The 15,210-nt window shown below is 40.5% G+C and overlaps 1 protein-coding gene and 1 pseudogene across 2 annotated transcripts in view; both read right to left on the bottom strand.

The window, feature by feature from the left end:
• Positions 1-4,251: 4,251 nt before the first annotated feature.
• LOC140515638 (elongin-C pseudogene) lies at positions 4,252-4,895 on the bottom strand (annotated as a pseudogene).
• Positions 4,896-10,762: 5,867 nt separating this feature from the next.
• The window catches only part of ZNF185 (zinc finger protein 185 with LIM domain), a 61,961-nt gene continuing 57,513 nt past the window's right edge, over positions 10,763-15,210 (bottom strand). Inside the window, exons 20-22 of one of the 2 annotated variants that reach the window (XM_072627105.1) lie at positions 14,324-14,426; positions 13,184-13,282; positions 10,763-12,171 (exon numbers count right to left, since the gene is read on the bottom strand). In XM_072627105.1, the coding sequence (XP_072483206.1) occupies positions 13,184-13,282; positions 14,324-14,426 (202 nt within the window). In that variant the 3' untranslated portion in view covers positions 10,763-12,171. The remainder of the gene's footprint in view (positions 12,172-13,183; positions 13,283-14,323; positions 14,427-15,210) is intronic. The other variant, XM_072627104.1, reaches the window with a different exon arrangement.

Raw genomic sequence — 15,210 nt, 5'->3', positions numbered from 1 at the left:
TTACTACAGCTAAGAGTAGTGAAGTGACTTACCCAATGTTGCACAGGTAAGAGAGTCAGAATTTGAACTCAGATCCTCTGGCTCTAAATCCAGCACTATCTCCAGGATACAAGCAACATCAGTTGCTGTACTGATCAGATTCTGATGTCTGTGAGTGTTCTTTTCCTTTATGATATTGTAGTTATTACATTTCCTGATCTTTTAAAACTAGAAATCCTATTGGAAGAGCTAATTTTCTTTTGGGAGTGGTCTGGAGATGCATGCCATTCTGTCCTACTTTGTCCTCCAAGAATAATAATTTCCTGGCTGTCATTTCTTCAGAATATATGTGACTTTATTTCTAATTGACCTGAATGAAATCTCTGAAAATTGAATTAGCAATTAGGCAATTATTTTCAGATTAGATGGTATCAAAGTTTAAGAGTACACTGAGTTTCTCCACAAAAACTTCCAACATTTATTAAGTGACTACTGTGTGTCAGGCCCTAGAGATACAAAGACCAAAAACCAGAAGCAGGACTTACTTTCAAGAAGCTTATATTCTGCTGGGGGAGGGGTGCTTTACAAAATGCAAACAGGATAATTTGGAGATAATACAGTACTGACCACTTAGGGAATCAAGAAGAACTTCCCATAGAAGGGAACATGTCAGCTGAGCCATGAAAGAAACAAAGAATTCTTTTTTAATATATTTTATTTTTTTCCAATTACATGTAAAAACAATTTTTAACATTTATTTTAAAATTTTTGAGTTTTAAATTCTCTCCTTTTCTCCCTTCTCTCCCCTCTTCATCAAGAAAGCAAGCAGTTTGATAGAGACTATAAATGTGCGGTCATACAAAACTTGGATCTTTGTATTGCTGAGAATAGCTGTCATTCACAGTTGATCATCATAGAATATGGCTGTTACTGTGTACAGTGTTCTCCTGCTTCTGCTCACTTCATTTTGCATCCGATCATATAAGTCTTTCCAGGTTTTTCTAAAACCCTCTGTTGCCATTTCCTATAGCACAATAGTCTTCCATCGCAATCATACATCACAACTTGTTCAGCCATTCCCCAAATGATGGACATCCCCTTAATTTCCAATTTTTTGCCACCACAAAGAGAGATGCTAGAAATATTTTTGTACAAATAGATCCTGGAAACAAAGGATTCTAAGAGGTAGAGGTGAGGAAGGAGTACATTCCAGGCATAGAGGAATGGCCTGTGCAAAAGTATGGAGATAGGAGATGAAAAATCAAGTTTGAGGACTATTTAGCAGGAATGTAGAATATGTGAAGGGGAGTAATGTGGTATATGGTTGTTGTCCTTTATTCTCGAAGAGGTCCAAAATGATATCACCATGATAAAGTCAAGTTTGAATGTGGCTAATTGTGGCTGATCAGACCAATAAGAGCTTAGAATGCTCTACCACAGATTGGGCACAGATACTCCAAATTTGCACATCCTATGTTTCCTTTGTGCTGTCTTAATTCTGTTTTGCTCATAGAGCACAGCACCCTTCCTGATGTGGGCACACCATGCTGAGCAGTCCTGTACCAGTGTCTCCGATGTCGAACTATCAAATCCAAAGTTCTTGAGAGAGACCTTGAGAGTGTCCTTGTATCTCTTCTTCTGACCACCATGTGATTGCATAAGACTAGAAAGGGGAAGGGAAGAAATTTTTATTAAGCACCTACTATATGCTAGGTACTGTGCTTAGGCGTTTTGCAAATTTTTGTCTCATTTGATCCACACAACAACTTTGGAAGGTAGATGGTGGCATTATTTTATAGTTGAGTAAACTGAGGCAGACAGTAATTAAGTGACTTGCCCAGGTTCACACAGCTAGCAAATTTCTGAGGCTAGATTTGAATTCAGGTCTTCCTGACTTTAGGGCTGGCCCCCTAGCTACCGTATTACATAAAGCCAAATTGTGGGGGACTTTAAATGCCAAACTGAGGAATTTGTACTATATCCTATCCCCTTAGTAAAAGGATTTGTTCTGTAAAACTTGGATTCAGTCAAAAGGATGCACCCAAAGACCTAGAGGGCCATATGTAGCCTCAAGGCTATAGGTTCCCCAGCCCTGCCCTAGGGGCAATTGGGAGCCACTGCAGTTTTCTGAGTAGGGGACTGATGTAGTTAGCTCTATGTTTTGAGAATATTAATTATGCAGAGGTTGAATTGAAGAAAGGAGAGGTGAGAAGCTGGATAAGGTGGTTAAGGGAGGGCAGGGAGCCAAGGAGGACTCCAAGGCTGTGGGCCTGATGAGTTGGAAGGATGACAGTGCCCTTGACAGAAATAGGGAAGTTGGTTTAAAGTTTTGGTTGTTAAATATTGAGTTTTGTTTTGGGCATGTTGAGTGTGAGATGCCTGTAGGAATCCAGGTCATTCAAGATGCTCACCAGGCATTTGGCAGTGTGAGACTCAGGAGAGAGACCAAAAGTCAGGGAGAGCCTTGGGGGGCACCCAATGGGGACAGGATACGTATGATAATCCAGCAAAAGAATCCGAGGACAAAGGGCTTAAATCTTATTTCTCTAGCATGAAGTCAGTCAATTGATGGACATTTCTTAAGTACCTGCCAGTGTGCAGCTATGCTAAGTGCTGATGATGCACAGAAAAGCAAAAATCTTTACCCTTAAGGAGCTCCAAGGCTAATGGGGGAGATGATATGCAAACAACTATGTAGCCATCCAGCCAAATGTACACTAAAAGGAAAGCATCCAGAGAAGGAAGGAACTAGGATTAAGAGAGCTTGGGAAAGGTTTCCTGTACAAGGTGAAATTTTAGCTGGGATCTGAAGGAAGCAGAGATGAGGAGGGAGAGCATTCCAGGCATGGGGGGTGGCCAGTGAGAATGGACATGAAAGCTCTTCTATGAGGAACAGTAAGGAGGTTTAAAGTGGTGTCACAGAGCAGAAGAGTACCAGTTCTGGAGTCAGAAGTTTATTGTTGTTTCAGTCATATGACCCCATTTTGGATTTTCTTGGCAGAGACACTAGAGTGGTTTGCCATTTTCTTCTCCAGTTCATTTTACAGATGAGGAAACTGAGGCAAACAGGGTGAAGTGACTTGCCCAGAGCCGCACAGCTAGTAAGTGTCTGAGGTCAGATTTGAATTCAGGTTTTCTTCACTCCAAGCCCAGTGTCCAATCTACTATTACATCCCAATCCCTCTGCCATAGTCTCCAGAAACACAGAAAAGCTGGATTCCCTCGATTGCTTGACTGAAATTCAACTTTCATGTTCTTGACTCTATATCTAAGAAAGAGATATCCTGACTGAAGTTTTTATTTGTCCTTCATAATCCTAAAAGATTAATGTTCATTTTCACTAAGTAAAAGCCTTATTACACTCGTGTAGTCATAACCCCATATATATATAGGCTTTGTTTCTTAATATCAGCAACTTTACATATAGCCACTACATACAAAGAAGACATGATCTGACCATCAATAAAACTGATCCCACAAACCATTAAGGCACTTTATGCCAAGCTCTTACCATGAATTCCTCATATTAAGTTCCAAAAAGATTTTGATATATTTTTTTGTTCAAGTCGGTTTTTTGGGGGTGGGGTGGGGAGACAGGGTGGAGGAATGAGGAGGTGGGATAAACTTTGCCATGATCTTATTTTAATACATTTAAATAATGATATATTAATGTAGTAAGTGAAAAGTAAATTGCAAAGGAAGCTTTCTTAGCTAGATGATTAAGTACAGTACTTTGGATTGTTCAAAAAGGGTATTGGATGATTATCCCTAAGTTTTCAGAGCCAAAACTATCTAGTATTGTGGCTACTTATTAACAACTTGGCTAAAGTTCTTAAAAATTCACTACTACAAAAGCTATACCTAACAATCTTCCATAATGGTTTAAAAGAAAGTACCACTTAAGTTGTATGACAAAAACAGATAAGCAGATACACTGATATGCTAACACGGCTGCAATTTATCAAAAGACATGGAAGATCAATTCTTATATATTCAAGAGTTATTAAAAAATAAATGTTTTGGCCCAGTCATATTTATAAACACAAGTTGACAATGCAACATAGTTGCATAACTAATAATGTTCGATAGCTGTGATATGGTAGGTTCAAGTTAACCCCACCAGCTCAAAAAAACAACAACAAAACCCCTAAAAATACTTAGCCAGTGTAAACCTGTAGTGTTTGCCTAAATTTCAGTACTTACTATAATCATTGTTCTAACATTTAAAACCACATCTAAAGGATAAGGCAAAGCCATCAACTAATTGGCATATTTGTTTATTTCTCATTTAGTGAAAATGTCCTTATTTTATTTAAGTTGCAAAACAAATTTCAACTCTGATTGCTATGCAAAAGAAAAGACTGAAGGTATCTGCTTTGCAATGCACTCTGCAGTTCTCAACCCTCTCCCCAGTATGCTATATGAAAAAAGTTACTAACTGAACTACAAGTATTAAATACTGAAAAAGTTAACAGTTTATAATAATTTATTTTAACAATCTAGGAAGTTCGCAGCCATTCATTCTAGTGCAACTGGGAATTCAGGAATCTGTGTAGATCTATTAGTGTAGCCAGCCTTATAGGTAAAATACATGCATACATTTGATAGCACATGTGATGGAACGTCTCTAAAATTAAGCTCATTGGTCTCGTTTTCAGTAAACTGACCTGGGCCACTTAACATGGCTTTTACTGTTCCTGATGTTAAAGCGTGCTTTCTTTTCACAATAAATTCATGACCATCCAAAGATATCAATTTCACATATGTAGCATCTGGGCCCTCACATCCCTATGTGTTTTCTCTTTTCCATCCATTATCTCCTTATGAAATTACATTTTGTTTCCACAGGAATTTTTAACAAAACACCTTCTTTGTCAGTTTTGGAGTGGTTGCAGGTTAGTCTCCACTTAACCTCTACAGCCCGTGCTCCCAGGTCAGCATTGTTTTCTAAGGTAGTTCCTATAGGAGCCTACTGTGCATTTATTCCCTCTCTCTCTCTCTCCTCTCTCTCTCTCTCTCTCTCTCTCTCTCTCTCTCTCTCTCTCTCCCACACACACACACACACACACACGCACACACACGTGCTACATTTCCACTTCCTTGTTCTATATCTAGGCAAATGGATATGCAGATGATCGTGGCCTCAAACCTTGAAAGGGTCCTCTATGTTGCTGGTGTGGTTGACTTGGGGTCTCCCACATTTCCACTTAATGCATTTTAACATCAGGCATGATTCTACCATTTCTATTTTATGCCCCTCTTGCACTACCATTAACTAGGTTTCTTCCCCCAATTTGTAAATGTCTGACAGTCTTCTTGAAACCCTGCACACACACATATATGTACACACAGACTGCTCTGGGGAGGGGGGAAGCCTAACCAACTCACCACTGTGTGTGGACCTGGTAACAGAGGGTCAAGGTCTGAATTCTGGCTCTGGTGCTAAATGATCTTGGGCAAGTGTGAGTTTAAGCAAACCAATGATTACATATAAGACACTCAATAAATGCTAGATGACTGACAACCTCTGGGCCTCAGTTTCCCCCTCTATAATGTAAGACCCCTTTCAATTCAAAATTCTGTGATTCACCTGTTTGACAGAGAAGCAGGCAACATAGTGTTGTGTAAAGAGGGACAGAGTTGGACCTGAAAGTCTCTACGAGCTCTCAGAAATCCCTGAAAAGTGGCTCACAGTCAAGCAGGAAGCCCACCAATCCAGAACCTATCTAGGTCAGGAGGGATCAAGGATAGGCTTGTCGTTGGGGGAAGGAGGGAGAGGAGTCATCAAGTCAAAATGATATTTATACAGCATTTCCTATGTACTGACTTTTAGGAAGAAACCCATTTCCCTGCCGCCCCCTTTTTTTCCCCCCCACCTATGTCTTGGGTTGGAGGTTGGGGGAAGGGAGGAGGAGGCTTCCTCTTAGGAACCTCGACAAGAAGAAAAGACCAACTCAAATATTCACAGAGCACCTCTACGGTTCTACAAGGCGCTTTTCACATATCTCCTGTGAGCTTCTAAACTACCCTGTGTGGTAGGTATCCTCATTTGTAAAATAGGGAAACTGAGCCACGGAGAGGAGAAAGGGTTTGTACAGGATTACACAGGCAGAAAGTGCCTGAGGCAGGATGCAAACTTCTCACCTTTGGCCTTCCCGCCCCTGTGGGCTATGTCATACTCTCTTTCCTCCCCTCCTCCCTCATTTCCCCACCCCACCTTTATTCCACTTAAGAACGTGGCTTCGGGGTCCCCCTAGAGGTCCTCCCAGGCTAAGGTGAGAAGATGTTCCGAGCTCGGCAGAATTATGAGACTCCGGAAGTAGAGGTGCGGGAAGAGGACTACGATTCCCAGAATGCTCAGGGAAGCACCGTTTCCGGCCGGGCGCGAACATGGTCCTAGGGATTCTGGGAAGTGTAGTCCTGTTGGCTGGCGCCGACGGTTAATGCCCCGGATCGAGGAAACACAACCCCAGGGTGGGTTCTGAGAAACAGAATTTGGGAGGCCTTGAAGGAGCCTGAGGATCTAGAGTTCGGTAGCTCCGAGGCCTGCAGGGGAAAGATAGAATCACTAATTTCTCTGTTGAACTTCTCCCCAGAGCCGGGGAACGATGATGCAATGATGCGTGGGATGCGTGCGCAGCCTCTGACCTGCGTCTACCATGGGGCATAGGTTTTGTGCACATGTGCAATGCGGAGCTTGGCCCCACGTGATGGGGAGAAGGGGTGACAGAAGGAACCTGGGCGGGACGGGTAGGGGCTCTGAGGAAAGAGAAGGAGAGGGGCTATGTGTACAGTGAGTAGATCCTGGGAATCTCGAGTTCAAGTCCCGCCCCCGCCGCCCCTAGCTGTGTGTCATGAGGAGCAAGTCGTTTAGCCTCCCTTCCCAGTCTGTAGAAAGTGGTACTTGGAGGGGAGGGGCTGCGGAGAGGATGCTGCCCTTCAAGCGCTGCGGCTGGAACGGGCCTGCTGGATCGACACCGTCCGTTCCCTCTGAGAAGATGGACGGGAGGGGGGCCGGCACGTGATGCCCCTCTTCGTGGGGACCCGTCTCCATGTCTTTCCCTTGCCCCGCCTCGCGGAGGCAGTCCACAAACACTTAAGGGAAAGTCTTAATATAGGTGTTCCAAGAAGTGAGGAGGGAGAGGATTCTAAGCATGGGATACAGCATGGTGCAAAAATTTGTTTTCAATGAACCATAAACCTAACATGAGCTGTCAGATCACATAGAATGGATCATATGGTTCACATAGAATCATAGGCCAACTCTCTAATTTTGTAAAAAGGCAAGCTGCAGTACCAGTAAAGGGTAGTGATTTGCCCAGAGCAAGACAGGTAAGAAGGGAGCATTCCAATTCTGGAGTCCAAATCCAGCACTGTGGGAGGTATATCTATGACATAGCTGCTGAAGGAACTGTGAGTATTTATCCTGAATAGAAAGCTGAGGGCAAAGAGGACTGCAGGACTTAAATAAAGTGTTGTCAATTAGAGAAAAGATTACACTTGTGTTTCTCAGGGAGGCTAATTTTGGTTCAGCATATGTAAGAACTTTGTAAAAATTCAAGCTGGGATGGGCAGCCTTGTACTAGTGAGCTCCCTGCCACCAGTTACTCAAGAAGAGACTAGATAACCTTTCTCAAGAAGTGCTGGATGTTAATTCAAACTAGCTGGTTTCTAAGGTCTCTTCTGATTCAGACATTCTAGGATTCTAGAATGTCTTATTTTCTTTGCCTGTTTCATGGGTGGCTCTCTTATCATTTGTTCAGGCTGACCTTGGCTACCTGTTGTACATTCAGGCAGAGCTTTTTACTTTTTCTGAGACTGTTTTCTCCTCTGTAAAACGTTGAGTTTGGATTCAATCGGTGCCTTTTCATCTTTTGTGTGTCCTGGGCCCTTTTGGCAGTTTGATGCCATGAACTCCGCAGAATAATGCTTTAAATGTATAAAATACATTACAAAGGAAAGAAATTATATGGAAGTATAGTCATAAATTTTTTTTGTAACCAAGATCGTAGGCCCCAGTTTAACAACCCCTGGATTAGATGATCTTTAACATTCCTTCCAGGTCTATATCACTTGGCTTTCTCCTGCCCCATGCCCCTTCTCACTGTCTGCCACACTACACTCCATGCAGTACTGGAAGAGTCCTTACTTTTGCATGGGAAATTTCTTCCACTGTCGTTATTCGGTCATTTCAGTTCTGCCCAACTCTTCACGACTCTAGGGTTAATGAAATATAAGATCTTCCCCACCTATTAATAGGCCTATGTGACCACATGTATCCCCTTTTCCCTTGGAACAGGAGCCATTTTCCCAAGTCTAAAGGTACATAGGTATTTCAATCACAGATGTTTTGGTGCTTTGAACTTGGGCTCAGTCCACAGCTCTGACTCACCCTGAATCACATAAAGCCCATCTTGTGTTTCAGGAAGATTTATATTGCCGTTGGGGGAAGAACTTGCCTAAGGGGAATCTTTCTTAGGAGGAAGTTTGCTTCCAGAAACACTTTCACACCTTTTGGCCCTGAGCCAATTAGGTACTGAATCATGTGGATTGTGATGCCTTCTGGTTCTGAGCTTATTATTTGAAAACTATATATACTGGGAGGTTGGCATTTTACTTCAGGCCTCGCTCTGGAGAAAAATGTTTCTTTGTGAATTGGCCACATAAGACTCTGGATAGCCATTGTTAAGGAGCCTCCTCCACCCCCTTTAAGAACCCAGAAGTAGTTGCTGTATCCACCATACTACCTTGCTGTCCACCTTCAAGGCATAGGGGAAATCAAACCACAAAAGCCTATCACATCCAGTTAGCCCTTTTGTCAAAAGTAGCAGCAGTTAGAGACATAGGCCAGCAGTAAACTTGAAACCAAAATATTTATTAGAATTGTGATAAAATAAAGAAGGGGAAAACATTCCAAGTAAAGCAAGCAGTAATTGTAATAAGCAACAAGCATAATAAACAAGGGTCCCCAGGTGACAGTGAAACAGGTATAGCCGGCCCTGAAAACTGATAATACTTCGATGTTCCCATCCTGGCCAAGGCTTGCCCACTTTCTGAGCCTTTTTAAAGACAACACCAACAAACACTCCCCACTCCATGGCCTACGGGGACTACTGCTTCTGAAACTTCCCTCTAGGGTAACTGCAAGTTTTTTGGTGAGCACAGACCTGGATCTCCAGCAATAGCTCCTCTTCCCCAACCACCTTACCCCTTGGCAGGTTAAAAAAATTATTCCCCCAACTTCTTCACCAAGGGAGTGGGGTGGGGAGAGGAGAAAGTATGCTGCATTTGGGACCCTGTCCTGAGCTACTCTGCCCACCTGTCCTCCCTTCACTCCCCACTTCCACCCCTCTTGAAGGACACCCACTCTCACCCCAAGGGAAGTCACTGCAGTGAAATACAATATGCTGAGCTCTGAGGATGTCTGTTGTGAAAGGGGCTGGTCATCCTCTGGTGGGAGATGACCAGCCAAAAGCAGGAGGAATTTTCCCCAGGCATGTATTTTCATACATACTGCTCAGAAGTTGGACTTGCTTTGATATTGCAGGCCAAGGCTATCTTTCTGTTATGGAGGAGTAGGAAACACATTAATAGTGATAAAGACGATGAGAGCTCTTTGGCTTCAGGGGACCCTTCCTCTAGCAAGCTGGACAAGATGTCTCCAGCACTCATCCCAGGTGGTAGTAAAAAGGCTCTGGGCCACAGCCCCATACCACTCTTCCTCCTTAGAGCTTCAACTTATTACAATTCTTTAGGTTTCTGCACCTAGAAACTATCTACTCTAGATAAAGCAAAAAATCAAAACTAATTTAAAAACTGGATAAAGGACAAATCCAAAGCTAATAAAAGGCTGGATGATTAAAAATCTAAAGCTAATAAAAAGGTAGATAAAGGAAAAAACCAAAGCTAATAAAAAACTGGATAATTCAAAATACTAAAGCTAATAAAAAAGGTGGATAATTAAAAAAAATCAAAACTAATCAAAAAACTGGTATTCAAAAAAATCAAAGCTAATCAAAAGCTGGATAATTCAAAAAAATCAAAGGTAATCAAAATCTGGATAATTCAAAAAAATCAAAGCTAATCAAAAGCTGGATAATTCAAAAAAATCAAAGCTAATCAAAAGCTGGAAAATTCAAAAAAATCAAAGCTAATCAAAAGCTGGATAATTCAAAAAAATCAAAGCTAATTAAAAGCTGGGTAATATAAAAAACCAAAACTAATGACAAACTGGATAAAGGAGAAATCCAAAGCTAATCAAAAGCTGGATAATTCAAAAAAATCAAAGCTAATCAAAAGTTGGATAATTCAAAAAAATCTAAGCTAATCAAAAGCTGGATAATTCAAAAAAATCTAAGCTAATCAAAAGCTGGATAATTCAAAAAAATCTAAGCTAATCAAAAGCTGGATAATTCAAAAAAATCAAAGCTAATCAAAAGCTGGATAATTCAAAAAATCAAAGGTAATCAAAAGCTGGATAATTCAAAAAAATCAAAGCTAATTAAAAGCTGGGTAATATAAAAAACCAAAACTAATGACAAACTGGATAAAGGAGAAATCCAAAGCTAATCAAAAGCTGGATAATTCAAAAAAATCAAACTTAATTAAAAGCTGGATAATTCAAAAAAAATCAAAGCTAATCAAAGCTGGATAATGTAAAAAACCAAAACTAATGACAAACTGGATAAAGGAGAAATCCAAAGCTAAAAAAAACCTGGATAATTCAAAAAAATCAAAGCTAATCAAAAGCTGGATAATTCAAAAAAATCTAAGCTAAGTAAAAGCTGGGTAATGTAAAAAACCAAAACTAATGACAAACTGGATAAAGGAGAAATCCAAAACTAATAAAAAAACTGGATAATTCAAAAAAAATCAAAGCTAATTAAAAGCTGGATAATGTAAAAAACCAAAACTAATGACAAACTGGATAAAGGAGAAATCCAAAGCTAATAAAAAAACTGGATAATTCAAAAAAATCAAAGCTAATCAAAAGCTGGATAATTCAAAAAAATCAAAGCTAATCAAAAGTTGGATAATTCAAAAAAATCTAAGCTAATCAAAAGCTGGATAATTCAAAAAAATCTAAGCTAATCAAAAGCTGGATAATTCAAAAAAATCTAAGCTAATCAAAAGCTGGATAATTCAAAAAAATCAAAGCTAATCAAAAGCTGGATAATTCAAAAAATCAAAGCTAATCAAAAGCTGGATAATTCAAAAAATCAAAGGTAATCAAAAGCTGGATAATTCAAAAAAATCAAAGCTAATTAAAAGCTGGGTAATATAAAAAACCAAAACTAATGACAAACTGGATAAAGGAGAAATCCAAAGCTAATCAAAAGCTGGATAATTCAAAAAAATCAAACTTAATTAAAAGCTGGATAATTCAAAAAAAATCTAAGCTAAGTAAAAGCTGGGTAATGTAAAAAACCAAAACTAATGACAAACTGGATAAAGGAGAAATCCAAAACTAATAAAAAAACTGGATAATTCAAAAAAAATCAAAGCTAATTAAAAGCTGGATAATGTAAAAAACCAAAACTAATGACAAACTGGATAAAGGAGAAATCCAAAGCTAAAAAAAAACCTGGATAATTCAAAAAAATCAAAGCTAATCAAAAGCTGGATAATTCAAAAAAATCAAAGCTAATTAAAAGCTGGGTAATGTAAAAAACCAAAACTAATGACAAACTGGATAAAGGAGAAATCCAAAACTAATAAAAAACTGGATAATTCAAAAAAATCAAACCTAATTAAAAGCTAGATAATTCAAAAAAAATCAAAGCTAATCAAAGCTGGATAATGTAAAAAACCAAAACTACTGACAAACTGGATAAAGGAGAAATCCAAAGCTAATAAAAAACTGGATGATTCAAAAAAATCAAAGCTAATCAAAAGCTGGATAATTCAAAAAAATCAAAGCTAATCAAAAGCTGGATAATTAAAAAAATCAAAGGTAATCAAAATCTGGATAATTCAAAAAAATCAAAGGTAATCAAAAGGTGGATAATTCAAAAAATCAAAGCTAATGTAAAGGCAAATAAAACTAATTATCTTCATGAAACATTCTAAACTGAGTTAGATGGGAAAAGATGAAGGAAACCACTGAATTAGTAATAAAGGGAAACGGGAGAGCTGCAGATTTAGGGAGATGGGTCCCCATCTTCATGATGACTCTTAATGAGCTGATCGAAACTGTAAGAAAAGAGGAAACAAGATCTGAAATGTGGGGATGGGAAGATGGTTCTTCTTCCTCCCCAGTCATCACCAAAGCCCTGGGGCTAAAATAGAATGAATATTGTGTCTTGGTCGGGGGAAAACCAAACAAAAAACCACCAGACCAGTATTTTACTTAAAACTGCATTACACAAAGTGGACCAGATTTTGTGCTTGGATGCCCACAGAGAAATTCAAATGGCTTCATGGAGGAATGCATGACATTTCTTAGGACATTAACCTCAAGGCTGCTCTCGGAGTGCTTTGGATAAAACTGCTTTTGCCTATCTCATCACTTGTGAAAATATCTGAGGGGCCTTCCTTCACTTAAATGCTATTCTCATAGTTTGGCTGTTTTACTGAGCAAGTGTTAATAATGGGTGTTGGATAATCAGTACTTTACAGTATAGACATTTGGGATTGGAAAGGGGGGGAATGGTTAAATCTAATATTGTGTGTGTGTGTGTGTGTGTGTGTGTGTGTGTGTGTGTTCTAGCTCTGCTCTTCTATGATCTGTCCCCGAAAAATGGAAACCTGACCATAAAATCCAAGCTAAGCAATTCATCCACAATCACTCATCTTTAATGAGGTATGTGACAGTGGGCATGCATGCCCATCCCCTCCAGTGGGAAAATCTAATCAAACACCCAGACAAAGGTTCACTACCCTATAAACTCATCAACTTGATCAAGGGACTCCCTAGATTAACCTCTAGCAGTCAGATTCACTTTAAATGAATGACAACACCTGAGGGGATACATAAACTGGTGGCCCCATGCTACTAGAAGGAAAAGAAAGACTGGGTAGATTTTTTAAGGAGGATTATGAGAAGACATGATCCCAAATCCCACTGAATGAAAAGGCCCAATTAACATGGACAAAGGGAGCATCTGCACTAATAATGCATGATTCCTACAACCAAAGTAATTCCCAAATGATCTCAAAAGAACCTCATTTTCTGGGCCCAAAGAATGGGGAGGGGCAGACCCACCTAGAAGAGTCTTTCATAGCACTGATCACAGTAAATGATTCCCTTGTGGATGTACACGTGGGCCAGCATATCACTCAGTTTTCTCTTGCAAATCTCACACTGCAAATGAGATGAGGAATGATTATGAGGTTAGTGGAAATCTAGCCCTAAGTAAATAAACACAATGACCAGATGAGGAAGAGCCAGCAGGTGGTTGGTGATGTTGTGGCATTTCTCCCATTGGAAGCCCTCCTCTTTCAGTCTCATTGACCAGTATAGGGAAGCATAATCCAGAGTCCACTTGTGAGAGGATGGACCACTTCTGACTCAGGAAAGTAATCTGAAAGTTGTTGCAGACTGTTTCCTGAAGCCCTCATTAGTCTAGTCTAACTACACCTCACCCCCTCTATCACTGCACTAGGCTCTGAAGTAGTTTCCTCTTTGCTCTGCCAGCCTTCCAAAGATCCCTCCAATTCCATTCAGGCTAATCTTCCTCATATTCCCACAAGCCATATTCATTCCTATCTCCTTTGTTCCTGCTATTCCTACGAATTTTCCCTGTTCAAGCTTTGATTTGTATGGGAAGCCTCTTCTCCCCCTTTGTCTAGCCCACACTGAGTAGTAGACTCTACCTGGAGCACCCTACAACCAATCCTTCAGTTGTTGCCTGGGTCCTATCTTGTACTCTGATCCTTACTGTAGGGAGATCTTGTCTCCTCAAGGGTAGGAACCTTGAGTGAAAGGGCCTTTCACTCTTACAACCCCCACAACACCCAAGACACAGGGCTTGATTCATGCTTGCCAACTTTCTGAAGTGCTGCATCTTTTCCACTCATGGCCAATATGACTTTCCCCTCTGTGGGTCTCAGTTTCCTTATCTGTAAAATGAAGATGTCTAGATGATCCTGAAGGGTCCCTTCCAGCTCTGAATCAATGTTGCTATGAATCTAATGGCTGTAAGTCCTGAAAGTTCTAAAAAAAAGCCTGTGGATCTACTTGTGAGAACATAAGGGGATCTACAGTGAGAACCTTAGTTAGACAAAAGGCCTCAGCTTTGGATAATTTCTGGAATCTGAAGAATTACCATACTTTTCCAATGAGGGGGATGGATAGGAGAAGAGGGAAATGTGTTTTGTTTTTTAATAGTAAAATAATCCTTACCTTGAAACAACTCTCATGGCAGCAGATGCCCAAGCTCTCCAGAGTAATTTTGGACCCAGATCTAATCTCTTTGTAGCAGTAAGTACAGATAACAGCATTGAACCTAGGGAGAAGGAGGAGATCTTGGTGAATAGCCCAAGTGCATAGGCAGACAATGCCAGTTTGGGTTACTGGCTCCAGATGGTTTGGAATCCGTTACATCAGCCACAGGCTCAGTGCCAGGATCACTTTCCCACTTTAGAGATGGCCTGAGGGCAGTTTCCTGCAGGTCGGCCAGGAGTTGGCACAGAAGCTTCTAACTGGAGGGCATGGGACTCTCTGGCTGTCCTTGGCTCCAGCGACTGATTAATCAGTGGGTTCTTCTTGGAACTAGCCTCTTTCTTCCTGCCCTCCTACCTGTCTAGTTTTACAGCTGCTGGCTGAAACCTTGGATATCAGAAGCAACACCTGCTATGCCAGATAGACAACAACATTCCATCCAGCTCCAAATCTCTGAAGAGGCATACTTTGGATCATTCCCTTAAAATGAGTTATTAGCTTATTTTCTTAAGCTCCCCACTCCAAGGTTAGTCTGGCACCAAAGGTCTGGGTACTTATTACTATGCTGATGTCGGGTGACCACTTTTCTGTATCCATGTCCCATTTGCTTATTTATCTCTATGAATTATCTCCACCCCCTCCTCCCCTCAAAGCACTACTCAGAAGGAGCAGGCTGAGGGGGCATGTGTTAAGATTCTTAAGTAAAGTCGGGCAAAGACTGCTTCCCACCCCTTATGGTTAAATAGCTCCCAAGGACCCAGACCAAAGCACTGATAAATGTTTGTAACATCTGAGGCAATTAGCAATAGACTAAATATTTGGTTCATCCCTTTAGCCTGTGAGGTTAC

The sequence above is a fragment of the Notamacropus eugenii genome, chromosome X, assembly GCF_028372415.1.
Source record: "Notamacropus eugenii isolate mMacEug1 chromosome X, mMacEug1.pri_v2, whole genome shotgun sequence".
Lineage (NCBI taxonomy): Eukaryota > Metazoa > Chordata > Mammalia > Diprotodontia > Macropodidae > Notamacropus > Notamacropus eugenii.
The sequence above is the reverse complement of the archived record's forward strand: the minus strand, read 5'-3'. Positions and strand labels throughout refer to the sequence as shown.